General features: G+C 44.4%; 3 protein-coding genes across 5 annotated transcripts in view; all 3 read left to right on the forward strand.

The window, feature by feature from the left end:
- The window catches only part of LOC140723797 (uncharacterized), a 136,324-nt gene that overhangs the window by 11,792 nt on the left and 98,637 nt on the right, over positions 1-25,895 (forward strand). The gene's annotated exons all lie outside the window — the stretch shown is intronic.
- LOC140723801 (uncharacterized) overlaps positions 1-25,895 on the forward strand; it is a 40,661-nt gene that overhangs the window by 11,003 nt on the left and 3,763 nt on the right. The window contains exons 1-2 of one of the 3 annotated variants that reach the window (XM_073038340.1): positions 12,571-12,686; positions 18,516-18,689. The gene's annotated coding sequence lies outside the window, so the exon portion shown is untranslated. Of the gene's footprint in view, positions 1-12,570; positions 12,687-18,515; positions 18,690-25,895 lie in introns of those variants that run through there. The other 2 variants (XM_073038341.1, XM_073038339.1) reach the window with 2 other exon arrangements.
- Positions 850-5,844, forward strand: LOC140723791 (uncharacterized). The gene is made up of 2 exons (XM_073038325.1): positions 850-903; positions 3,085-5,844. Exons 1-2 carry the CDS (start codon positions 850-852, stop codon positions 4,678-4,680), a joined length of 1,650 nt encoding a protein of 549 aa, XP_072894426.1. The 3' UTR covers positions 4,681-5,844.

Raw genomic sequence — 25,895 nt, forward strand, 5'->3', positions numbered from 1 at the left:
ATCATGGAAAACCCTGAACATTCTCTGCATAGCACCATCCAGAGACAGAGAAGCAGTTTCAGCGACAGGTTGCTATCGATGCAAAGCTCCTCAGACAGGATGAAGAGATCACTACTCCCCAATGCCATTCGGCTTTACAATTCAACCGCCAGGAGTAAGATATGTTAAAGTGCCGGGGTTAGGACTGAGCTTAAGTTACCATTCAATGTATTTAAATAGTTAAGTATTGTATGTAATTAGCTCTGCTACAATAAGTGTATGGGGCATTGGAAAAAATGTTGAATTTCCCCATGGGGATGAATAAAGTATCTATCTATCTATCTATCTATCTATCAAACAGGGTCGGTATGACAGACATGGGTTTGGGATCCCTTGTTTCCCTATCAGTATGTAACAAAACCCGATTTCCTTCGGGATCAATAAAGTATATCTGTCTGTCTGACGTTCCTGCCCTTCTCTCCTATCTAGGCTGGCCTTGGTTTGCTTACTTTGTTTTTCCTGCTCTCATTTTTGGCATCCATGCACCCATTCACACTTCACTTTTAGCGTCTCCCAACCTTTGCAGTACATACCTCTATCCCGTTGTCACATGCATTCTTACTCCAACTTGTTAATAATATTCTGTTCCACTGCACATCTGCTTTTCCTTCCATTCCCTTTACAACAATTTCCACTTCATTCCACAGTTCATTTTCCATATCAAATTTACTGCTTATTCTCATGAGGTAATATCCCAGGATCCCCGCCAGTGGCCGCATATTGTTCCCCGATTTCTTATTCAGCGCTGCACTCAACATTTGAAAATCTTTTTCCTTGTCTGGAAAACTCTCAATCGACTGCAATTGACCCATGTTCTCTTTGTCACTTAATCGGCACAAAGCCTCCTGCTCAATTATCAATCAGGTAAATTTACCCGGTTGGCACCTCCTGCGCAATTGATTAATTTACATGGCACATCTGCCTCCTGCCCACAAGCTAAGCAATCAGCCTTGGGTGAGGGACTGTACCTCCAAAGGAACTAACGGACAGCGACAAAAGTTAAAATACCTATTGGGCACCTGGTCAGTCTCTGCAGTCCCCAGAGTGGTCCAGCCAGTTGCTCAGCCCGTCTGCTTGGCACTCCCTGTATTGGGATCCTGTTCATGATGACAAATGTTGAAAGTTGAATCCAAATAAAACTCGGGAGCCCAGTTTCTTATCATCACCACAGTTTATTGTGCATTCTCCTGCAGGAGTTTGAGACCCAGTTGTCAAAGGGAAGGCACATAAGCACTGCCACCATCTTAACAACTGGACTGACTTGTTATGGACTCATAACAAGTCAGGTTACAGCCGTATACTTGTACATATCAAGCCCATACATTACTCTTGCAAGATGTTATTTGAACTGGTACACCCAACACGTCTGTTGGTGCAAAACTTAATTACTTAGAATTGAGAGTTTGCTAAATCAAGGCTTTAATTACTGATGGATGTACTGTCCAGTCCTTGTCAGTTATTCCCTTTGCAAGGCCCTGTTTAATTACAAACAGAAGTTCATTCCTGTCCTATCAGTGAGTCCTCCTCCATTTACTCAAACAAGAGTACAATCGTTATCAGCTAATGACGGTATAATGTATAATGTTATCAGCTAATGAGAGTACAATGTATAATGTTATCAGTTCTCAGTGTGTCTCTATGCAAGCTGCAGAGAGCTTGTAATGGGCCTGTCTTAGCTAAATGCTGAAGACTGAGTTCACTTCGGTTCAAAATTCCAATTCAGTCCCAATTATTCTTTTAGCCAGAGATTACATAGGTTCAAAATGATTTTTTTTATATATCCTCAATTCCTCAGGTGGGTTCAGGGGAAATATTTATGTCCAATATAGAAACTGGTGTTACATCTGTGTATTGTGGCGATGCAAAAGTTGCTGGAGAATTTGCAAGTGGGAAGAAGTGGAGTTATATTTGCAAATCTCAATTTTTAAAGCGTAGTTTAGCAAGCAAACCACATAATGGACAATGTACAAAAGCTTTGGTGAGAAAATCCTTCATTACCCGTTACAGGCCTGCTACATAGGTAGTGTGAGCGTGCAAATGAACTCATTCATGTATAATGTGTAATGTCCTCGTTTATGTTAAGAGCCTTTTTTAGGTGTATAAGATGATGATTGGCATTGATCGTGTGCATAGCCAGAGGATATTTTCCCAGAGCTGAAATGGCTAACACGAGGGAGCAGAGTTTTACGATGCTTGGAAACAGATGCTGAGGGGATGTCACGGTAAGTTTTTTTTTACACAGTGAGTGGTGGGTGCATGGAATGCACTGCTGGCTTTTTGTGTGAGAGTATTTCAGTTACTGTTGGGCCAGGGACCCATTCATCTCAGTGGGAACAGGGAATAATACTAATGGAGAGAGTCAAACTGAGCCAGGTCACAGATTGGAGATGGCAGAAATGCCCCATTCTTATAGACACAGGAAGGATATCCGAGAGTTTAGTGGTCATTCCAGATACCAGCACTGTGCCCAGTTAGAAGATGTTTTCTCTCTCCAACTTGGGTTGAACTTCACTGTAACAGTGTGTTGCCAGATCACACCTTGACAACTCAAGTGATCTCATCTGAAATGTTGTCCTGCACCCATTGATTGATTCTGTAAATCTTTTTACAGGTTAAAAATGACAAAGAATTAATCTATGGGAATCTCGAACACCACACACCAGTTTTGCTGCCTCTATCCAGATATTTAAGAAGTGGAGCAAAGGATTTCCTCGATCATCCTTCCCGCTCAGACTGTGGGGAGGGACTCACTCTATCATCTGACCGACTGGCACGCCTGTCATTTTAAACAAGGGGGAAAACCCATTCATCTGCTCAGACAGTCGGAATGAATTCAGTTGGAAATTTCAACTGAAGGGACATCACCAAGTTCACACTGGGCAAGGCCATTCACCTGTTCTGTGAGTGAGAAGGGATTCAGTCGGTCACCTGTGGACACACCAGTATATCACACTGGGGCAGAGGCTGGTCATCTGCTGAATTTGTGGGGAAGGATTCACTCGGTCATCTGACCTAATGGCTCACCAGAGAGTTCACACCGGGGAGCGGCCATTCACCTGCTCAGACTGTGGGAAGGGATTCACTCGGTCATCCGACCTACTGGGACATAAGTTAGTTCACACTGGCGAGAGGCCATTCCTCTGCTCATTCTGTGGGAAAGGATTCATTTCATCATCTAACCTGAAGGTACATCAGCGAGTTCACACTGGTGAGAAGCCATACACCTGCTTAGACTGTGGGAAGAGATTCACTTGCTCATCAGAACTGAAGGTACATCAGCGCGTTCACACTGGGGAGCGGCCGTTCAGCTGCTCAGACTGTGGGAAGAGATTCACTCGGTCATATCAGCTGAAGCTACATCAGAGAATTCACACTGGAGAGAGGCCATTCACCTGCTCAGACTGTGGGAAGAGATTCACTCGGTCAATCGACCTCCTGGGACACAAGTTGGTTCACACTCAGGAGAGGCCGTTCATCTGCACAGACTGTGGGAAGGGATTCACTGCGTCATCTCAACTACAGAGACACCAGCGAGTTCACACCAGGGAGAGGCCGTTCACCTGCACAGAATGTGGGAAGGGATTCAGTCGATCATGTCAACTACAGACACACCGGCGAGTTCACACTGGCGAGAGGCCATTCATCTGCTCGGAATGTGCAAAGGGATTCAGTCAGGCATCTCACCTATTGAGACACCAGCGAGTTCACACTGGGGAGAGGCCATTCACCTGCTCAGACTGTGGGAAGGGTTTCAATTGCTCATCCCAACTGAAGGGACATCAGCGAGTTCACACTGGAGAGAACCCGTTCACCTGCTCAGACTGTGGGAAGGGATTCACTTGCTTATCCCAAATGAAGGTACATCAGCGAGTTCACACTGGAGAGAGGCCATTCACCTGCTCAGACTGTGGGAAGGGATTCACTCGGTCATCCCATCTGAAGGAACATCAGCGAATTCACACTCGGGAGAGGCCGTTCACCTGCTCAGACTGTGGGAAGGGATTCATTCAGTCACACGAATTACTGGTACACAAGTCAGTTCACTCTGGGGAGTGGCCATTCACCTGCTCAGACTGTGGGAAAGGATTCACTCTGTCACACGCACTGCTGGTACACCAGTCAGTTCACACTGGGGAGTGGCCATTCAACTGTTCAGTCTGTGGGAAGGGATTCACTTGCTCATCCCTAATGAAGGTACATCAGCGAGTTCACACTGGAGAGAGGCCGTTCACCTGCTCAGTCTGTGGGAAGGGATTCACTTGTGCATCCCAACTGAAGGTACATCAGCGAATTCACACTGGGGAGAAGCCGTTTACCTGCTCAGTCTGTGGGAAGGGATTCACTAGCTCATCCCAACTGAAGGTACATCAGCGAATTCACACTGGGGAGAAGCCGTATACCTGCTCAGACTGTGGGAAGGGATTCACTTGTTCATCCCAACTGAAGGTACATCAGCGAATTCACACTGGGGAGAAGCCGTTTACCTGCTCAGACTGTGGGAAGGGATTCACTTGTTCAAACCAACTGAAGGTACATCAGCGAATTCACACTGGGGAGAAGCCGTTTACCTGCTCAGACTGTGGGAAGGCATTCACTCAGTCATTTCAACTACAGAGACACCAGCGAATTCACACTGAGTAGAGGCCGATCAACTGGTCAGACTTTGGGAAAAGTTTCTCTCAGCCAAATTGTGCATCATTGAGTTCACACTGGGAAGAGGACATTCACCTGCTGTGAATGTGGGAAGGGATTCATTCACTTATCTATCCTTATGACACACTACCTGGTTCACAGTGGGGAGAGGCGAATCAGCTGCTGTGAATGTGGAAAGGGACTCACTCAGTCATCTAACTGATGTAACCCTCGCTTTGGCTAGCAGCTTAATATAAGGGGGTGATAGCCACCCAGCCCGGCCAAACATAAGAAATCTCGTTTGGGTGGATGCTGTGTGGTGTGTCCCCTGAAATAACACAATATGTGATTTAATGATTGATCTTTATAATTCATTCTCTGACTATAGGGTTAGTAAAGAAAACAAAAAAAAAGAAAAAGGGTCCACTCTCTCCATTCACGTCTCCTCATCTCTCCCCAGCAAAAAAACACAATAATCTCTCTTCCAGACTCACAAGAAAAAAAACCATTTCTGCCATTGGAAAGCCTCTCATTCCAAAACCCTGTTATCTCTAGTCGTAACCTAAACATTGCTGCTACAGAGAAACCATTACATTGGCAGTGAACCCTTACAGCGTGTTACACTTGTGGCAGACTACCGGGTTCACACTGGGGAGAAAGTTTCAATAAGCTTCATGCTGGATATTTGTCCATCACCATTGCTGACTGCAATTTCGAGAGTGACTGTCGGTGCTGAACTCTGCAATTATTGCTGCTGCTCACCACACCCAGTTCTGCACCCTGGTCACTGGGCATGGGAGGAGTTTCTTCTGCTGCATATTCACCTTTAATGGGACAGGAGTTTAATATTCTGCATCTGAGACAAATAAATCAGTTCCATTTTAAACCCTGTCCTTGGTCCTTGGTGAATTTACATCACACCTATTGTACAGTAGAGAGTAAACTCAGGCCGGCTGGACCCTGCTAGTGATTCTGTTCCAGGATAGTCCTTTTAAATCTTCCCCTGTTCTTCACCATGTCCTTACTCATGGCTCATTTCCACATTGTGGGTCATTTTCTCTGCTTCTAAAGGGTTGTTGAAAACACCACTGTCCTCTAAAGACTGAAAGCAGAATGGGAAACCATTAGATGGATGTTCAATGGAGCAGGGTCAGAAACCAGAGGCGGGTCTGGACAGGGCAGTGTTAGGGGATCTGGACAATGGTCGGGGTAAGAACTTATTATGAGAAGGGAATCAGCAGCAGGCCGTGGCAACAAATGACAGAGTAGCAACATTTGGAAGCAGATTGATAGAGAAAATCTTTTGGTGGTTTGACTGATGACACAAATTATACCCGTGTGACATCTGTGTGTTGGGAATGGTTTCATCTATTGAGGGTGTTATTCCCGCTTGTTTATCCTGTAATATTATATCTGGATAGTGATTATGGATTGGCCTATCTGTAACAATGTATTGATTGTCATATAATTTATAAGATTTTGACTCTAAACCTGGATCAGGCTTGAACTTACGGTGCCTGTATGAAGTGATGGAGGGCAATCATGAGTCAGTATTTAAAGCAAGAATTTGGTGAATGATATTGTATCTTTATAAGTAATCAGATTGAGCTAAATTCCTGCTGTATCCTGGAATGTGTTGGATTGTGTCTGGTTTATCTTGGCCTTTTCTGCACTTACTGCCTTAAATACAAACAATATTGTATGTATTTTTGATTTTTTTCCCCTTTTGTTAACCAGCTTGTCCTGTATTCCTGCAAGGAATCCCTCTGTTTCTGGGAAGAGGAGTCCAACTCTCAGTCATGTGCTCGATGCTTCCTTGTCAACATCTGATCTGCTCAGATTGTTGCGATGCCATACTCATTCCACTTATCAATGTTTTCTTCCAGAGTGATGATTTATTTTTCTGAGTTGGCCTCTCATTTAATTTTTCTGATCTGTATTCCATATCACAACTGTATATACACACATGGAGTGCTGAATCCAGTTCATTTTTCTTGAAAATATAGAAGTTTTATCTGACTGTTGTGTGATCTTTTTTCATGTGTTATTTCTCTTCCTCCTCCTGTCCCAAGGTAGTGTTAATCTAAGTGGGTTTCAGTGTAAATACTCTTTTCTAAAGCTTTCTAAAATTCTTATTTACCATTGTAAATTTTACTGATTGAAATGGGACCAATATATTTTTCTTATTAATAAGTCAATGCCAGTATTGATTAAAGTGTTTATTGCCCTTGTTGTATTTGTTAACTAGTGAGCTCTGTTTGACAGGACTTTTTAAGCCGTGAACTAAATTTTTTCAAAGGTTTTCCCTATTTCGCACCACTTTCTATTTCTTTGCTTGTTGATATTCCAGATATGTGGGTATCAAGAGTCCTGGTGAAGGGTCTTGGCCCAAAATGTTAATTCCCATGACATAATGACATGCTGAGCTTCTCCAGCACTTTGTGTGTAGTTCTCTAGATTTCTAGCATCTGCAGGTCCTCTTGTTTCCCAGATACTTACATATTTATTGAAAGATCAAGACAAGAACAAGCTGGTAGTAGGGTTGTGTGGCTCTGTTGGTAAAATATTAGATAAAATCATTAGAAAGAGGTGGCAAAGGGTTGGAAGTTGTAGAATTAAGGAACAACAAATGTAAAAAAAAATCCATAATGGGAATTGTACAGAGACCTTCAAACAGTAGTAAGTATGAGGTCCTGAAATTACAATGTGAGATAGAAAATGCGTGCCAAACGGGCAATGTTACAATAATCATGGGGGATTGTCATGCAGGTGATTAGGAAAATTAGGATGGTGTTGGTCTCAAGAGGAGGAATTTCCTAGAATGGCTACAAGATGCTTTTTAGAGCAGCTCATGGTTGAGCCCACTTGTGGATCAGCTATTCAGGATTGGGAGTTGTAATGAACCGGAACTAATTAGGTAACTGAAGTTCAAAGAACCCTTAGGGGCAAGTGATCTTAATGTGATCAAATTCACCCCGACATTAGAGAAGGAGAAGTTAAAGTCAAATGTGGAATAAAAAGAATTAGAGAGGCATGAGAGAAAAATTTGTCAAAATTGATTTAAAAAGAACACGAGCAGGGATGAAAACAGAGCAGCAATGGCTGGAATTTCTGGAAGCAATTTGAAAGGCACAGGATATACACAGTGACATGCAAAAGTTTAGGCACCCCTGTTCAAAATTTCTGTTACTGTGAATAGCTAAGCGAGTTACAGATGACCTGATTACAAGAGGCATAAAGTTAAAGATGACACATTTCTTTAATATTTTAAGCAAGATTACATTTTATTTCCATCTTTTACAGTTTCAAAATAGCAAAAAAAGATAAGGGCCAGAAGCAGAAGTTTGGGCACCCTGCATGGTCAGTGCTTAGTAACACCCCCTTTGGCAAGTATCACAGCTTGTAAACGCTTTCTGTAGCCAGTCAAGAGTCTTTCAGTTCTTGTTTGAGTAAATTTCTGGGTTCAGACATTAGTAGCAATGTACTAAATGTGGAAATTACAAATCACAATATTATTAGAATCACAGAGCCAAGCAGCACTGAAACTTCCAGCCCTTCCAGTCAATGCTGACCTGTTTTTGTTGTTACTGCCCATTTCCAACTACCTGCACCAGAGCCTCCATACACCTCCCATCCACGTCCTCACCCAAATTCCTCTTTAGTGTCTAAATCAAACCCACATCCTCCACTTCCACTGGCAGCTCATTCCTCACTCCCACCAACCTCTGAGTGAAGAATTCCCCTTCAGATTCCCCGAAAATAATTCACTTTCACACTGAATGTATGTCCAATGTTAGGGTGAGAGGGAGGACGGGGCAGAGAAGGAAGACGGGAGTGGGTGGTCGAGTGCGGAGAGGGAAACAGAGCGGAGAGTTTATACTTAATATCTTTAAGAAAAACCAATTGTTTGAACTTGCTGCAAACCTGCTATCCGTACCCTGTACATTCTTAACCAAATTACTGATCTAGATGACAAGTAGCAATGCTTGATGTTCAAAGTAAATGTTATTATCAGAGTACATATATGTCACCACATGCAACCCTGAGATTGTTTTTCCTACAGGAACACTTAGCAAATCTATAGAATAGTAACAGGATCAATGAAAGATCAACTAGAGCATAGAATTCAACAAACTGTGCAAATGCAAATATCATTAAATATCAATGAATAATGAGAGCAATGGGGTGTAACCCTGGGGAACCTCACTAGGTCGGGGCCTCGAGTCCAATAAACAGCCTCCCACCATCACTCTCTGCTTCCTACCATCAAGACAACTGTGCATTCAGTGAGCCAGCTCTGCCTGGATCCCGTGTGGTCTGACTTTCCACAGCAACTTACCATGCTGAACCTTATCAAAGGCCTCACTGATGCCCATATCGGCCCCGATCCTGGGACAGAGGTGTCACAGATCAGAGGGCATGGATTTAAGCAGAGGATGCAGAGGTTTAGAGGGATCTGAGGAAGAGATTTCTCACTCAGAGGGTAGCTGAAATCTGGAACTCACTGCCCGAGGTGGTGGTGGAGGCAGGTCCCTTCACAACATTTACGAAGAGGATGAGCATTGAAACTGCCGAGATACAGTCGGCTATGGACCAAGTACTGATAAATGGGACCAGTGTACACAGTGAATGGATGGTCAGAACAGGTATGGCCGGCCAAAGGCCTGTTTCCGTGCTGTGTGATCCACCACTCCGGACATGATAAATTAGCGATGGTGGCACCGCAAGGCATTGATTTCAAAACTCCACACCCCTCTCCAACCTGAAATAAACCAGACTGAACCCCTTTGTCACCACTGTGAGTATCAGTTTCTGACAAGGTAGCATAGAGATTGGTCACTTCTGCTAAACAACTGGCAATTGATGAAGTTTCTGTGTCTTCTTCCATTAATGTTGCTGCCTTACAGCAAAACTAACCCTCCCACTGTATCAGATTCAGTGATTAAATCCGGCACCAAACACCGTGTTTTCATCCCTGCACATTGTAACTTGAACCATCTCACTGAGGGTCTGTAGACACAACCCCTGCCCACTGCACATGTGATCACATCTCCCCTGCTTCTGACATTTCAAATACCCTCAGAATGGTTTTCTGATTCAGTCTGAAGTTTATGGTACATTCAGCTCATCGTCAGACCTGACAAACCGTGTCCTCCCACAGCTGGTTCCACCTGTTGGTGTGTCCTCTTTCCTCCACCTCCAGGGAAGCTGCATCTCCACACAAACTCCTCACTTGAGACGACTGTCTGTACCCATGACACAGGAAATCACATCTCCGTCACTCTATTCCAGCTGCTACCATCTGGGAAGCGGTACCGCAGCATAAAAGCCAGGACCAACATTTTCTGGGACAGCTTCTGCCACCAGGCCATCAGACTGATGAACTGACGCTGACTTGAATGTACTCTATATTACATTGTCTGTTTTAATTATTATAAACTATTATAAATTACTATGATTGCACGTTGCACATTTAGTTGGAGACATGACGTAAAGATTTTTTACTCCTCATGAATGTATGAAATAAAGTCAATTCAATTCAATTCCTGATTCCGTGCCTGACCTGCTCGCCTCTGGGTATCCTCCGTCAACAAGCTCCTTCCTCAGTCTCCATCTGTGAGGTTACAAAAACAAAAAAAAAATTCAGACGATCTACTAGACTGCTCCTGTACCCCTTTACCCCTGAACATGTTCTCCTGTTAAAACTCTCTCCTCAGCCCCTTCCCTATTCCCTTTCCCTTTCAGACTCCCGATATGCCAGCATATCCGAATTCACTGTAAGGACATTTATACCTCACAGGAGGATGTGGAAACCCGTGTACTCTGATGCACTGGTCACTGACACACCCTCCCCCTTCCCAATTTGCACTCGCAGCCCATGACGGTGACAGCTGTCCTTGACTCTGGGACTCTGTAACACACAATCTTATAACTCATAATCTTGTGAACAGCAATCTTAGACAGTCATTAATATGAAGAGAGAATTGTTTCCTGAAAGGACACGCGAGCTAAGCTGTCTGATCCAGTTCACCAGATCGTCCCTTGTTTACAACTTAATTTGTCTCGGGACCATCCTCCCTGTATCACGGAATGTCCAATCATCCCACTTTCTCCCAACAGAACCCATCCCGCCTACAACCCCACACCCACACTCCACTCATAACCTCTACCCACACACACAGACAGAGCCCATTCTCCCCAAACCCCTTGGAGAACCACAAGGAATTGATCCCACAGCCCTGGCTCGGTCGCAAAGTTAAAACCGGGGCTGAGGAGAGCCTGGAGCCCACAGCCACCCGGCAGAGCTCGGGCCAGGCCCTTTCTCACTTCCATCGGCCGCCGATTTACACAAACCCGACATCAGCCCCTGCGGACCGCCGCTCGGACTATCCCAGTGCTGCGACGCATAGTGTCGGCAGCGCGCCTGCGCATCTCGCTATGGTGTAGATACTGGCCGGGGGTCCCCACAGCGCCACCACTGGCAGGAGCCGGAGGAACAGCGCAGAGAGCTCGGCCAATCGGCTCTTTCACTGGGACACGCTGAACTCCCCAACAACTCCATCTAGCTGGAATGTAATGACCAACAAATATAATTCCTGTCAGCGATTAGCTGTCTGAGTGATTCGATGACTTTTAGAGGAAGGGGTATCTATGGCCCACATTGTCAGGGTGTTAGTTTACCAGGAGACAAAGGCGCTGCCTGAGGATCTCAGTGGGTCGGGCAGCATCTGTGGAGGGAAATGGACCGTTAACATTTCGGGCCGAGACCCTCCCTCTGGACTGAGAGTGGACGGGAAATAGTCAGAGAAAAGAGGTGAGGGGTGGGGATGGGGCAAGAGCTGGAGAGTGAGAGGTGGATCCAGGTGAGGGGGGAGGTGGGAAGGTGGAACTAGTGACAAGGGTGGGAGGTGAGTGTTTGGGGCGACACGGGGCTGCAGAAGATGGGAATTAATTCCATAGTGGATGAACAAAGAGGTTAGAGAGTATTTGTTATAAAGCGTGCAATGAAGATTCTGCAGACTGATCCCTGGAGTGGTGGGGTCATCATATGAAGAAAGATCAAATGTGATAACCCTTTCATTTAGAGAATCGAGGACAGAGAGGTGATCACATTGAAATGCACAACATCATTACCAGCTGAACCAGGGATCCCAGTCTCTGAAACAGGGGGTGGACTGTCCAGGACTGAGATGAAGAGAAATGTATCCACCCAGAGGGTGGTGAATGTCTGTAAATCCCCACCACAGAGAGCGGTGAAGACACAGTGATCGTCCTCACATAAAACAGAGAACAGCAGATGTGTGGAGACCGAGGGGAATCGAGGAAATGAGGATCGGGCAGAAGTATGTGGCTGAGAAGGGAGAGCAGCCGCCATCTTGTTGATGGTTAGAAGGGCTGATTGGCCTCCTGCTGCTGTTTCTCACTTAATGTTTCAGTGTTCCTGTTCAGTGAGGCTGGAGGAATGTGAATAGAAATTAGTGTTTACAGACATAGACTGATTTAAATGAAACCTGCACATTTCCTGTGTGGGTCTGAATTGTGTGTCGGGATGGGGTGGGAATCGAAACTCTAACTCTGAGAGCTCTGTGACCTGGGGCTGGAGGGAACGGGACCGGGGAAGATATGGTTGGAAAAACTAAATACGCATCTAGTTTAAATTTGGAAATAATATAGGGAAATAATAAAATAATTTGGGAAATGCGGCGGTGGGCAGGGCAGTGTGTGAAGGGCGAGGAACAGTCACCGGGTCACGTGGGAGACCCTCACTCGTCACGTGATCCCGTTTTACCGCAGATTGGAAGCATCTATGGGTTTGTTTCCGAGGCCCCGCCCACCGCCTGGTGACGCAATTAGCACATTGCGCATGCTCACATTCCCGGGCTAGGCAGTGTTTTTTCGTTCTTTGTGAAAGCGGGACGGCGGTGAGATCGGGATGGGGAGGGGTTCTCGCCCCCTTGGACGGGGAGCCGGAGACGGATTATTCTCTGCGGGGCAACACCAACAATTTTCCTTCGGTGAGTATTGAAACCGGTCCCGATCGGGGAGTTCTGACGTTGGGTAGTGAGTTAACTTTCCCGAACTCAAACAAGAGAAAATCTGCAGATGCTGGAAATGCGAGCAACGCGCACGAAATGCTGGAGGAACTCAGCAGGCCGAGCAGAATCTAGGAAAAGAGTACAGTCGACATTAGCGGCCGAAACCCTTCGGCAGCACTGGAGAATAAAAGGTGGGGGTGGGGAAGGGAGAGAGAAACACAAGGTGATCGGTGAAACCTGAAGGGGGAGGGGATGAACTTTCCTGAACTGGCGGCCTCGCCTCACTGCCTTCACAGAATCTGCCGGGGTCGGTCCAGGTTGTGAGACTTTCACACCGAACCGTCTGAGATGAGCCGCCGCTCAGCCCCTGTTGTTCTGGTCCTATTAGCAGGATGACGTAAAACATGTTTCTATATTGTTATTGACAGAGAATCGTATATTTTGTGTTCAGTGTGTTATCTGAATGTAATTGCCTGTGATGCTGCTATAAGTCAGTGTTTCTCTGTACCTGTACCTTCCCGTACTTGTGCACTTGGCAATAAATTCAACAGCACCTGCGAAAAGTCAGTGAGATTTGATTAGTGATGATCATCTTGGCAGCTCGGTAGGTCGAATGTATGAGACAGTACACTGTTAAATGCAAAACCCTGAACAGTGTTGATGATCAGAGGGATCTTGGAGTCCGAGATCATCGCTCCCTGAACGAGACCGCACAGATTGATCTGCACAGTTTAAGAAGGCAAATGGTGTGGTAGTCTTTATCATTGAGTTCAAAAGTCGGGAAGTTATGTTGCAGCTTTGTAAGATTAATTTGGCAACATCTGGAGTGTTTCATACGGTTGTGGTCGCTCTCATTCTCCGAAGGATATCGGGGCTTTGGAGAGGGTGCAGAAGAGGTTTACCAGGATATTGCCTGGAATAGAGGGCCTGAGATATAACGGGAGGTTGGACAATCTTATGTTGTTTTCTCTGGAGCCGTGCCGGCTGGGGTGAGACTGAATAGACGTTTATAAGATTACCAAAGGATTAGAAGCAGTGTTTCAGAAAGGCAGCGTCCATTTTTAAGGAACTCCAGCACCCAGGGCATGCCCTTTTCTCAATGTTACCATCAGAGAGGGAGGTAAAGAAGCTTGAAGGCACACCCTCAGTGATACAGGAACAGTTTCTTCCCCTCTGCCATCTGATAGCCAGATGGACATTGAGCCCTTGAACACGACCTCACTTTTAAAATATATAGTATTTCTGCTTTTTGCACAATTTTTAATTTATTCATAGAATAATAGGAAACCTACAGCACAGTACAGGCCCTTCGGCCCACAAAGTCGTGCTGACATGTCACTACCTTAGAAATTACTATGGTTACCCATAGCCCTCTATTTTTCTAAGTTAGTTTTTCTCCTGTGCCGCCAGGTTCCTAACCAAAAATCTTTGAAAAGACCCTATCATGCCCACTTCCATAAATATTGCCGGCAGCCCATTACACCACTCTCCACCAGTCTCTGACTAAAAAAACTCACCCCTGATATCTCCCCTCTACGTATTCCCCAGCACCTTAAACCTGTGCCCTCTTGTGGTAACCAATTCAGCCCTGGGAAAAAGCCTCTGACTATCCACATGATCAATGCCTCTCATAAACTTGTATACCTCTATCAGGTCACTTCTCATCCTCCGTCACTCCAAGAGAAATGGCCGAGTTCACTCAACCTATTGTCATAAGGTATGCTCCCCAATCCAGGCAACATCCTTGTAACTCTCCTCTGCACCCTTTCTAAGGTTTCTACATTCTTCCTGTAGTGAGGTGACCAGAATTGAGCACAGTGGAGTGTGACCAGGGTCCTATATAGCTGCAACAAAACCTCTCGGCTCCTAAACTCAATCCCACGATTAATAAAGGTCAATGCACTGTATGTCCTCTTAACCACAGAGTCAACCTGCATAGCAGATTTGAATGTCCTATGGACTCAGATCCCAAGATCCCTCTGATCCTCCACACTGTGAAGAGTCTTACCATTAATGCTATATTCTGCCATCATGTTTGACCTAATAAATTGAACAACTTCAAACTTATCCGGGTTGAACTCCATTTGTGACTTCTCAGCCCAGTTTTGCATCCTTTCGGTGTCCCGCTGTAACCTTTGACATCCCTCCACGCTATCCACAACACCCCCAACCTTTGTGTCATCAGCAAATTTACTAACACATCCCTTCACTTCCTCATCCAAGTCATTTATAACAATTACAATGAGCAATGGTCCCAGATATACATATACTGTAATTTTTATTATTTTATTTTGTTTTATTTTTCTTCTATATTATGTATTGCATTGAAATGCTGCTGCAAAGTTAACAAAGTTTACACCACACACCGGTGATAATAAACCTGATTATGAATCTGTGTGGACAGATGATATATTTTTCTGGGGGTTGAAATGTCTAATACACTTAAGGTGAGACGAGATGTAAGCAGCAAGTTTGTCTCTTTCCACAGAGTGGTTGGTAGCTGGGCTCTCTGCCTGGGGTGGGAGATCCCACCAGTCACGTGATTCTGTTTGCCCCTCCCATTTATCCACAGATGTAACAATCTCTTCGCTCATGCTCACTGTTTCCGGGTGGGTGGTGTTTTCCTTTCTGTTCAGTACTGAAGCGGATCGTCTGCAGGATTGGGAAAGGGTCCTCCCCTCCTGGGTCAGGAAGCCGTGGTCAGATCAAGAAAGGGTCCTCCCCTCCTGGGTCAGGAAGCCAGGGGTCAGATCGGGAAAGAGTCCTCCCCTCCTGGGTCAGGAAGACAGGGGTCAGATCACAGTCTGCAGGCCAAAGATATCGTTTTCCCATCAGTGAGTATTGAGACCGATCCCGAGTGGGGAGATCCAATGATAGCCGTGAGCGCCGAACTGAGGGCCAATTACTCATTTATTTTCCAATTATCTGGGCTCTTCAAAAAAATGTGGATTTCACTTAATCTGAATTGAACGATCCAAACCAGGAGCCCAGGCTGTTTATTTCCACAGAGTTGAAATTAGAGACCCACCAACAGGTCACGTGAGGCTGTTTAATGCAGATCTACCCCGCCCTCTGGTTTGTGAATCATGATCATGCGGTGTGTGGTCAGAGTCCCCGGATGTGAGGTTATGCTTCCTTCGTGTTGTGTTGGGAAATCTGATGTTGGCCCCTGAGTCACTTTAACTTCCCTCACTTCCTGAGGCTCCTCGCATTTGTCCTTGAGCTTTATGGCTGTTGTCTTCTCCCGGATTGGGGTGGGTGGGAAAGAACGACCCAGGTCATGGGGATCTTTGCTTTCACTATCTGCTTTCCTGAGGGTCGGGAAGTCTAGGGTGAGAATGGTTTCTGTGATCTGCCGATCTGGATCCAAAGGTCTCTGCCACTCCTCGCAGTCATGGGCGGAGCAGTTACCATGCAAAGCGTGAAGTGTCCGGATGGGAGACTTCCTATGGTGTGTTGATAAAAATTTGGTGAGGGTCAGAGTTTAAATGCCAAAGTTCTCATTTGTTCTAACTTTGTCATTTTAAGATCCTTTATGCAGTAGTGTGTACTATTAATTCAGTATCTGTGTATTGCTGGAGAACCATAATTGATCGTCCTTGCTTTCTTCTCTACCTGGTTCCATCTGCTCATTCCATGCCCATCTTGTTCAATCTCTGTAGATTCTCTCTCCCACCAACTTCAGTGACATGCATCAACTATCTGGGTCAACCTTGGTCCACCCTGTATCATACCTCTGCAATGATATATATCGGCAATCTTTCTTGTCTTCATTGTGAAGTATTCTTTCATCCTCACTGAGTTATTTCCTGAATCATTTTTTGTCAGCTGGAAAGTTAGAGGGTCATCAGGTACCAGTTCTGTTGTGGATTGGTGTGGGAGTGCTAGTTTTTGAACTGTGACTGGCTGACACACTGCATCATTTTACAATCAGCAAAGAGCACTGGGAGAGTTGCCGCTTGGACTCTAGTCCTGTGTTGGCTTTGACTTTGGTTAGTGCTTCTACAGATGGGGCTGAATGGTCGTCCTTCTGCAATGAAGCAGAAATTTCGAGCAGCTGGACATTGGTTGTGGGGAAATCCCCGATTGCACTACCCAGTGTGAGATGGGAGGACAATGTGTGAGACTCTCAGGGTCAGTGAGTGGCAGATTAAGCTGTGTGATTCTGTGAGGTTGGGTGGTCAATTATGGAAAACCCTGAACATCCTCTACATAGCACCATCCACAGACAGAGAAGCAGTTTCAGCGACAGGTTACTGTCGATGCAATGCTCCTCAGACAGGATGAAGAGGTCAATACTCCCCAATGCCATTAGGCTTTACAATTCAACTGCCAGGACTTAAGAACTTTTTTAAAGCTATTATTAATGCTTTTTGAGTTAGTGATTTAGATGCATATCATATTATTACTGAGTTAAGTATTGTATGTAATGAGTTTTTGCTACAACAAGTGTATGGGACATTGGAAAAAATGTTGAATTTCCCCATGGGGATGAATAAAGTATCTATCTATCTATCTATCTATCTATCTATCATAGTTTTTGATCCAGGTAAAATGGATGCGAGGATCGAGCTGCTTGTGCTAATGAGGTGTTGAGCAAGTATTTCTGGTCTGGGAGCAGATATTTGTTTTTGGAGTTCCTTTGGAAGCAATGACTGCCAGTCTGAGGAGAGGATGAGTTCCCATTCCATTCTCACAGGGACAGGTTATGAGTAAATGGGCAGTTCCATTTTTACAACAGTAGAAATAGACCCGTGAGTTTGGTGTTCAAACTGTGTTTGGAAATCTCCCCTCACTGTCACCTGTCTGTCACTCGGTGCAAATCAGGCAGAATCTCAAGTTGCAGGAGATCTGCAGTAAAAACTGAAAATGTTTGAAGTCATTCTGATGAAACATTATTGGCCTGAATTGTAAAGTTTGTTCCTCTCCCAAAGCTGTTCCTTACTTGCTGAGCATTTCTGATAATACTAGTTTCTTTTTATTACATTTACCTTGGAATGGTTTATATTTCCTGAAATTAACCTGGAAATGGAAATGGCTCATTCTGTGCTAGTAGAACAGTACAGAAACCACAACTTACCCTGTATATTATCCTGGTACCAATTTATCTCTTATTCCTGGAAATGTGTTCAGTACAGTTGCTGCTAACATGGTTTACTAGAATAATCTCAGGAATAATCGATGTTATGTATGAGGAGCATTTGATGGTTCTGGACCTGTGCTTAATGGAGTTCAGAGGGACGGTGGGGGTGGTGGAGGGATGTATGGATAAGTAAACCTACCGAATGCTGAAAAGCCTGGACACGGAGAGGATGTTTCCATTAGACAGGGAGTCTGTGATCTGACAGCACTGTCTCAGAATAAAGATGCTTCCCTTTAAAACTGAGATGAGAAGAATTTTTTGGCTAAAAGATGTCTGATCTGTGGAATTTGTTGCTGCAGAGGTTGGTTGAGACTGCCATTTGGGTATATTTATGACAGAAATTAATATATTCATGATTGGTGAGTAGCTCAGGATTACAGGAGGAAGGCAGGAACATGGTGTTGGAATAAAAGTCAGCCATGGTTAAATGGTGGGGCGGACTAGATGGATCGAATCACATAATTCTGTTCCTGACTGAATGATGGCTCCTTCTTATCCCATATCATTTAGTGATGTGTGAGGGACAATAAAAGATTGTTCACTGAGATTATTATATCTGCCTTCAATGTTTAAATTTCAGTGAGTTTTGTTCTTAGTAACATTAAGCAGAAATGCTTGGTTCTCCTTTTTAATGTTAACGTGCTTCATTATCTCTCTGGTTAAAGTTAGACCTGTGGTGAGAGGTTTATTGGAAGAAAAACCCCAACTGGAAGCAAACCACAGCTGAAGACGAGGGAACAGCAAGTGAACTGGCCTGAGGACTGAGAACAGCAACTGGAGAGAACAGCTCTGCATCAAGAGACTCAGAGTTCCCAGTGATTCAGTCATGAGAAAGTTTGGTGAGTCTCATTTACTCAAACAGAGGTCCTTTGGACATTACATACCTGTAAAATGTAAGCTTGGAAATAGTTAGAGGGAGACTGAATGTGCCCAGAATAACCAGTTATGCTTCTGTCAGACACAGTTGCAATCAGTCCCGGTCTGGTAATGTGCTTCTAGCAGCCCAGCCCTTTAAGACCACTCCCATTCTGTCGAAGTCGAATCCGGAGTAAGTCACTCAGAGACTGTATAGTACAAACTCTTTATTTCAAGCACCCGGGGCTTACTCAGTTAGTCACTCAGTTGGGAACAGACTGTGACTGTTCCCACCCAATCCACGAATTCCCCTCACACCACAGATATATCTGTCCAGATACTCCCCACACAGGACAGGCTGGAGCCAAAAGTTGTTTACTATGACAGCCCCTAAAGACGTTACAAAATAGTCATAATGACTTACACACACAGAACAGACAGAAGCTGTCCTATCTCTACACATGAGTGCACAAGGAGATAAGCATCCTGAAACCCTAGCTAGCTACCCTGAAGAAGAAATATGGCTCAGCACGGCTTAACACATTGGTTGCTCATCAGAAGTTTCTTTCAGAAAAACAGACTGCTATTTTTTAATGTAGTGTTAACCATTGTACATACTTTATCATTCCCTCCTTTAGATCATTACACGATCAACAAAGCAGTAACTTTTTACAGAGAAAGCAACCAAGTACAGCATTGACTTCTCAGTGGGTAAAAATGGCATACATCAGTAATTATAACAATGATATGTACAACCATTTGGACATAATGCAATATCTTGCCCCACATATTACCGACAGGTCTTCGAAGATCACCATTTCAACCCTTCGGTGAACCCGTGTAAATCCTGCCCTACTCTCTTGATGCTGTCAGTCTCCTTGGCAGTGTGCTTGGAGAGGGATGTAACGTTAGTAGACTCATCAGGGATATAGGGGCAGCATTCTGTGTCAATAATAGCACAGGTTCCCCCTTTCTCAGCTGGGACAAAATCTAAAGCTGTACAATTCTGTACGACTGTTTGCCGGATTGCAATCATTTCAGTGGATATTTCTGTTACTTGGGCCTGTGTTCCTGTCAGGGCCCCTGCAGTATTGTGGCCAGCTCCTCAAGTGCTTGTAGCCAAATGGATTATCTCTCATGAATTCCTGGTTACTCCATAGGAGAGAAAAGCGATCATCCAAAATCACTCAGTCTCAGTTATTCCTCTCCGCTGCTGGGCTCCTGCAGGAATGGCCAAGATGCATGTTTCCCGGCGTAGGAAGTTCCGTTTGGTGGGGGCCTGAGATACCATCCCTCAAAACATTGACAGCCACAGTCATCTTGAGACTGGACCACAGTTCCTCACTCTGTTCCCTGGGTGTTATTTGAAAAAGCCCAGGCTGAGAGTTCCTCACTCTAGTTGAGCAGGATTACTGACTTTTGAATCATACTTTTACCATACTGAGGAATTTTGGCACAAACCCAGCAGGCCCCTGGTTCTACCTGCTTGGCCCAGTTGTGACAGAGAGACAGAAAGGTGTTAACATAGGGGCCCCTGGTTGCTGGGGTGAGCCCTCTGAAAGACATAAACACAAACACCACTGTTACGCACCCATAACAGTTTAAATGAACCAGCAGCTATAGACCACACCTGGACTCTGGTTTTGATGTTAAAAGCATTGTCTTTATTAGTATCTACTTATAATATAACAAATTAAGCAAAATAATTAAAAGTTTAAAAGTGTTATGAGTGCACATAAGTGTAAATATAACTCCAAAACCACTGAGCTCAGGGAATACCAAGCTGAAAGTCTTGAGATGGTAAAGTATGAAAGTTCAGTTCATCCACGGAATCAATAACGAGAGAGAGATATTTGTAATCCAAGGTGAATGTCATGAGAAGGCATTTACGTTGAATTCCACAAATTCCACAGTGGTAAAACAGGATAACAGTCGCCGTAGGTCTTATCCGTCGTTGTTCTAAATCCACATACGAATTATCATCAGAAGTAGCTTATCACAGGAGTACTGTCTTCAGAAGGAACTACCACCCAGGCAAGGATTAACACACAGGTAGATTCTGCAAGGTACTCCCAATCCAGATCCAACACACAACGTATTACTGACAGTGATTTCCACAGAATATCCCTTCTCACAAGTGTTTACCGCATAACACACCCGAATCCAGCTAAGGGTTAACAAAAGTGGTAGCCACGAGATACTCCAACAAAATCCCCATATGGATTATGCGAATCATCACCAACAGTGATTGGTCACAGGGGTACCTCTTCAAGTGAATTACCACCCCCAGGCAAGGGTTAGCACAAGTGGTCCTCACAGGATACTCCCAAACCAACAGATCCACTCCAATGGATCAAACAAAGTAACAATCACACATTCGGTATACACTGAATCAATAATCAACCCACCCTTGTGGGCATAGGTGACCTTTGGCCACTAGGTCCTTTGTTTCGAACCTTCCATCTTCTTTCTTTCTCTCTGGCTGACTGTGTTTGTGACTGTCCTTGCCTAAATAAAACAAGCTGCGAGCAAGTGTAAACATGCTGCCTAGTCAAATAGTTCTGCCCCTCTCTATCTCTCTCTCTCTCAGTAAGAATCAAACAGGAGAGTATTAGTTCCGGGGTTGATCAGGATTTGAAAGTCAGGTCCCAATAATATGTCAAAGCTCGTCACATTCGATTTTGGTCATTGTCAGGCCAATCCATATTATTTGTATTAATAATGTTGGCTAACTTTGTAAGCATTGGAGCAGTAAATCATTATTAATGGGTATTTGTCCCCCCAGTTTAAAGGCTTGGTCTCCTGTGAAAGTGCCGTAGCAGGCCACAAATCATATCCAGGGTCAATATGCCAGACATGGGTTCGGAATCCCATGTTTCCCTATCAGTTCAAACTTTAGACTGATGTTCCTACCCTTCCCTCCTATCTGGGCCGGCCTTGGTTTGCTTACGTTGTTTTTCCTGCTCTCAATTTCGGCGCCCATCCACCCATTCACGCTCCGCTTTTAGCGTCTCCCAACCTTTGGCGTTCCTTCTGCAGTACAGACCTCTATCCCTTTCTCACATGCATTATTCCCCCAACTTGCTGATAATATACTGTTCCACTTTAAAGGTATGTCACATCCGGAATATTTTCCAGTTAGCCGAGGATTTCCTTCCACGCCGCTGTGTGGTGTTGGGAAATCATGTACAAGGCAAGTTACAGCAGTAGTTTGCCATTGCCTTCTGCTGGGTGAGTTGTTTTGTTCACCAGCTCTAACCCAGCACAGATGAAAGTGTGCAAGGGAGTGGGCTGGGTTTGAACTCGAGACCTCTCGCCTCGAAGTCCAACGCTGAAGCCACTAGGCCATCAGTGGCATAGCTGGCAAAGTTCCATTTTACATCTGCCTTTTCCTTCCATTCCCTTTTCAACAATTTCCACTTCTTTCCTCAGTTCTTTTTCCATATCAGATTTACTGCTTGTTCTCATGAGGTAATAACCCAGGCTCCCCCACCCCCCTCCACCCGTGGCCACATTTTGTTCCCCAATTTCTTACTCAGTTCTGCACTCATCATTTGCAAATTTTTTTCCTTGTCTGGAAAACTCTCACACAAAATTGTGTAGGGCTGTCCTGGCACACTCGTATCAATCGACTGCAATTGACCGATTATCTCTAAGTAATTTATTGGGCACAAAGCCTCCTGCTCAATTAACAATCAGATAAATTTACCTGGCAGGCACCTCCTGCTCAATTGATGAATTTACCTGACTTGTCTGCTTCCTGCCCATTTAGTAAAGTTTACCCAGTAACGCCTCCTGGCCACTTAGTAAAATTTTGCCTACCTTATATGAGCCTCCTGACAGATTTTTTTCCCGATCCTGTCAAGGTATGTGATCAGCCTTGGGCAAGGCACCGTACGTCCAAAGGAACTGACAGTGAGTGACAAATGTAAAATACCTATTGGGCACCCTGTCAGTCTCCACAGTCCCCAGAGTGGTTCAGCTGCTTACTCAGCCCATCTGCTTGGTACTCTGTATATTGAGATCCTGTTCATGATGCCAAATGTTAAAGCTGAATCTGAATAAAACTCGAGAGACCAGCTTCTTATTGACACCACAGTTTATTGCACATTCTCCTGCAGGAGTTTGAACCCCTGTTGTCAAAGGGAAGGCACGTAAGCACTGCCACTATCTGACAAGTCGACTGACTTGGGTTACAGCCGTATATTTATTCATAGTACACCCCATGCTTACAATTGCAAGATGTTATTTGAACTGGTACGCCCACCAAGTGTGTTGGTGCAAATCTTAATTACAAATCTTAATTGCAAATCTTAACAGAGTTTGCTATATCGAGGTTTTAATTATGGATGGATGTACTGTCCAGTCCTTATCAGTTATTCCCTTTGCAAGGCCCTGACTTAATTACACAGATGTTCATTCCTGCCCTTATCAGCAAGTCCTCCTCCCCTTACTCAAATGAGGGTACAATGTATAATGGTATCAACTAACAACGGTACAGTATACAATGTTATCATCTCTCAGTGTGACTCTCTGCAAGCCACAGAGAACTGGTTATGAGCCTGTCCTGGCTAACCACTGAAGACAGTGTTTACTTCGGTTCAAATATTCCTATTCAGTCCCAATTATTCTTCTAGCCAGAGGTTACATATGTTCAAAATGAATTTTTTTATATATCTTCAATTCCTCAAGAGGGTTCAGGGGAAATATTTATGTCCAATATAGAAACTGGTGTCACCTGTATGTATTGTGGCAATGCAAGAGGTGCTGGAGAATTTGCAAGTGGAAAGACTTGGAGTAATATTTGGAAATCTGACTTTTTAAAGCATAATTTAGCAAGCAAACCACATATGGACATGTGCAAAAGCTTTGGTGAGAAAATCCTTCATTACCCGTTACAGGCCTGCTACATAGGTTGTGAGAGAGTGCAGATGAATTTGATCGAACTCGGGAGATCAAAGTACTTATCAACAGTGATTTGCTGGCTGTGAAACTAATTACCTCTCTGTATAAAATTCACTATGCACATGTCACTGGGTAAAAAAAAATGCACAGTACATGATTTATGTGCACACTGGTCATTACAAATTAGAGGGGACATTGGTGGGAAGGTGGGGAGACCTCCAGTGTCCCTGATGCCCTCACCAACAAGATGTGCATCCAGCTGCAGCTTGTAACCCAGCACTTTAAGGAGTTGGAACTGGAAGTGTATGAATTGTGGATCATCCAGGAGTTGGAGGGGGAGATAGATATGACATGAAGAGAGGTGAGTTACACCCAAGGTGCAGGACACAGGAAACTGGGAGAGAGTCAGGAAGGGGAATGAGGTTAAATAGCCATTGCAGAGTACTCTTGTGCCCATCAAACACAACAAAATGTAGACCACTTTAGAAACTGGTGGTGAAGGGGATTACCTGACAGAGAAAAGTCAAAGGGGTGATAGGGGATTCATTAGTTAGGGGAACAGAACAAGAGGGGACTGATATCCAAGTGGTAAGGCATGCTAGTGCTAGTGTGGGTGGAGAGGGTGATGTGGTTAAAATAAGTTGCAGGGGAAATGGGAGCCAGAATGACAGAACAGATAGTGGAGAGGGTGAATTGAATTGAATTGACTTTATTCGATACATCCTTCCTACACATGAGGAGTAGAAATCTTTACATTACATCTTCACCAAAATATGCAATGTGTAATTAATAGTAATATATAATAGATAGTTTGTAGATAGGACAGTCAATATAACATTGAAATGCAATTGTATCAGCATGAATTAATCAGTTTGATGGCCTGGTAGAAGATAATGTCCCAGAGCCTGTTGGTACTTTTGCTGTGGTACCGTTTCCTGGATGGTAGCAGCAGGAACAGTTTGTAGTTGTGGTGAATTTGGTACCCGATATCCTTTGGGCCTTTTGACACACTTGTCCCTGTAAATGTCCTGAATAGTGGAAAGTTCACATCTACAGATGCGCTGGGCTGTCCCGCACCAATCTCTGCAAGTTCCTGAGATTAAGGGAAGCACAGTTCCCATACCAGGCAGTGATGCAGCCAGTCAGGATGCTCTCAATTGTGTCCCTGTAGAATGTCCTCAGGATTTTGGGTCCCTGTCCCCAACTTGTTCAACCATCTGAGGTGAAAGAGGGCCTGCTGTGCTCTTTTCACAACACAGCCGGTATGTACACACAATGTGAGATCCTTGGTGATGTTTATGCTGAGGAATTTAAAGCTGTTCACCTTCTTAAACCCTGATCCATTGATGTCAACAGGGGTTAGCCTGTCTCCATTCCTCCTGTAATCCACAATCAGCTTTGTTTTTATGACAGTGAGGGAGAGTTTGTTTTCTTGACACCAGTCAGATGTTGTTCAGACCTCGGATAGAGTCAGCAATCAAACGATTGAGCATAGTGTGATGAATGTGCTGAGCTGTGTATATCACAATGCAAGAAGCATCGTAGGAAAGCCCGATGAGCTCAGGACAGGGATTTATGATATTGTAGCTATTATTGGAATTTGGTTGCACCCAACAGTCTGAGGGATTTAGAGGAACAACTTTGTAGAGAGATTGCGGACCATGCCAATAAACAAAGTTTGATTCAGTAAGTGATTTTAACTTTCCATTTATTGACTGGGACTCCCATACTGTAAAAGGACTAGATGGGGTAAAGTTTGTCAAATGTGCCCTTAATCAGTATGTAGAATCTCTGATATAGAAGTGAACAATAAGCTGTTAGGAAATGATCCAGGGCTGGTGACAGAATTTGTGATCATAATGCCATGAGATTCAAAGTAAAGATGGAAAAAGAGAGGTCTGGATTACGGGTTGAGATTCTAAATTGGAGAAAGGTCAATTTTGATGGTATCCGAAACATCTGACAAGTGTGGTTTGGAACAGGCTCATTCCTGGCAACAGAGTTCTTGTAAGTGGGAGGCCTTCAGAAGTGAAATTTTGAGGATGTGGAGATTGTATGTGCCTGTCAAAATAAAAGTTGAAAAGTTACAGGTGCAGGCCCCGGATATTTTGTTCCTCCAAATGCCTCAGATTGTTGGGTGCTACCAAGATCCATTAATGACTACAATATCAGGATTCCACGCCCTGAGCTCATCTGGCTTCTTTTTTAAAAAGTTGTCTGCTGTTGGTTTCTAAAAGATTCCCAATAGTCTTTGCTCTTTTGTTTGCCCTCTCTTTGGCTTTTAT

This window comes from Hemitrygon akajei, unplaced genomic scaffold (genome assembly GCF_048418815.1).
Source record: "Hemitrygon akajei unplaced genomic scaffold, sHemAka1.3 Scf000136, whole genome shotgun sequence".
NCBI classification, from domain to species: domain Eukaryota; kingdom Metazoa; phylum Chordata; class Chondrichthyes; order Myliobatiformes; family Dasyatidae; genus Hemitrygon; species Hemitrygon akajei.

Coding starts and splice junctions, on each gene's coding strand:
- LOC140723791 (XM_073038325.1), top strand. CDS start 850: ATGTTCTCTTTGTCACTTAATCGGCACAAAGCCTCCTGCTCAATTATC. Junction 904..3,084: donor CCTGCTCAATTATCAATCAG/GTAAATTTACCC, acceptor CACACCGGGGAG/CGGCCATTCACCTGCTCAGA.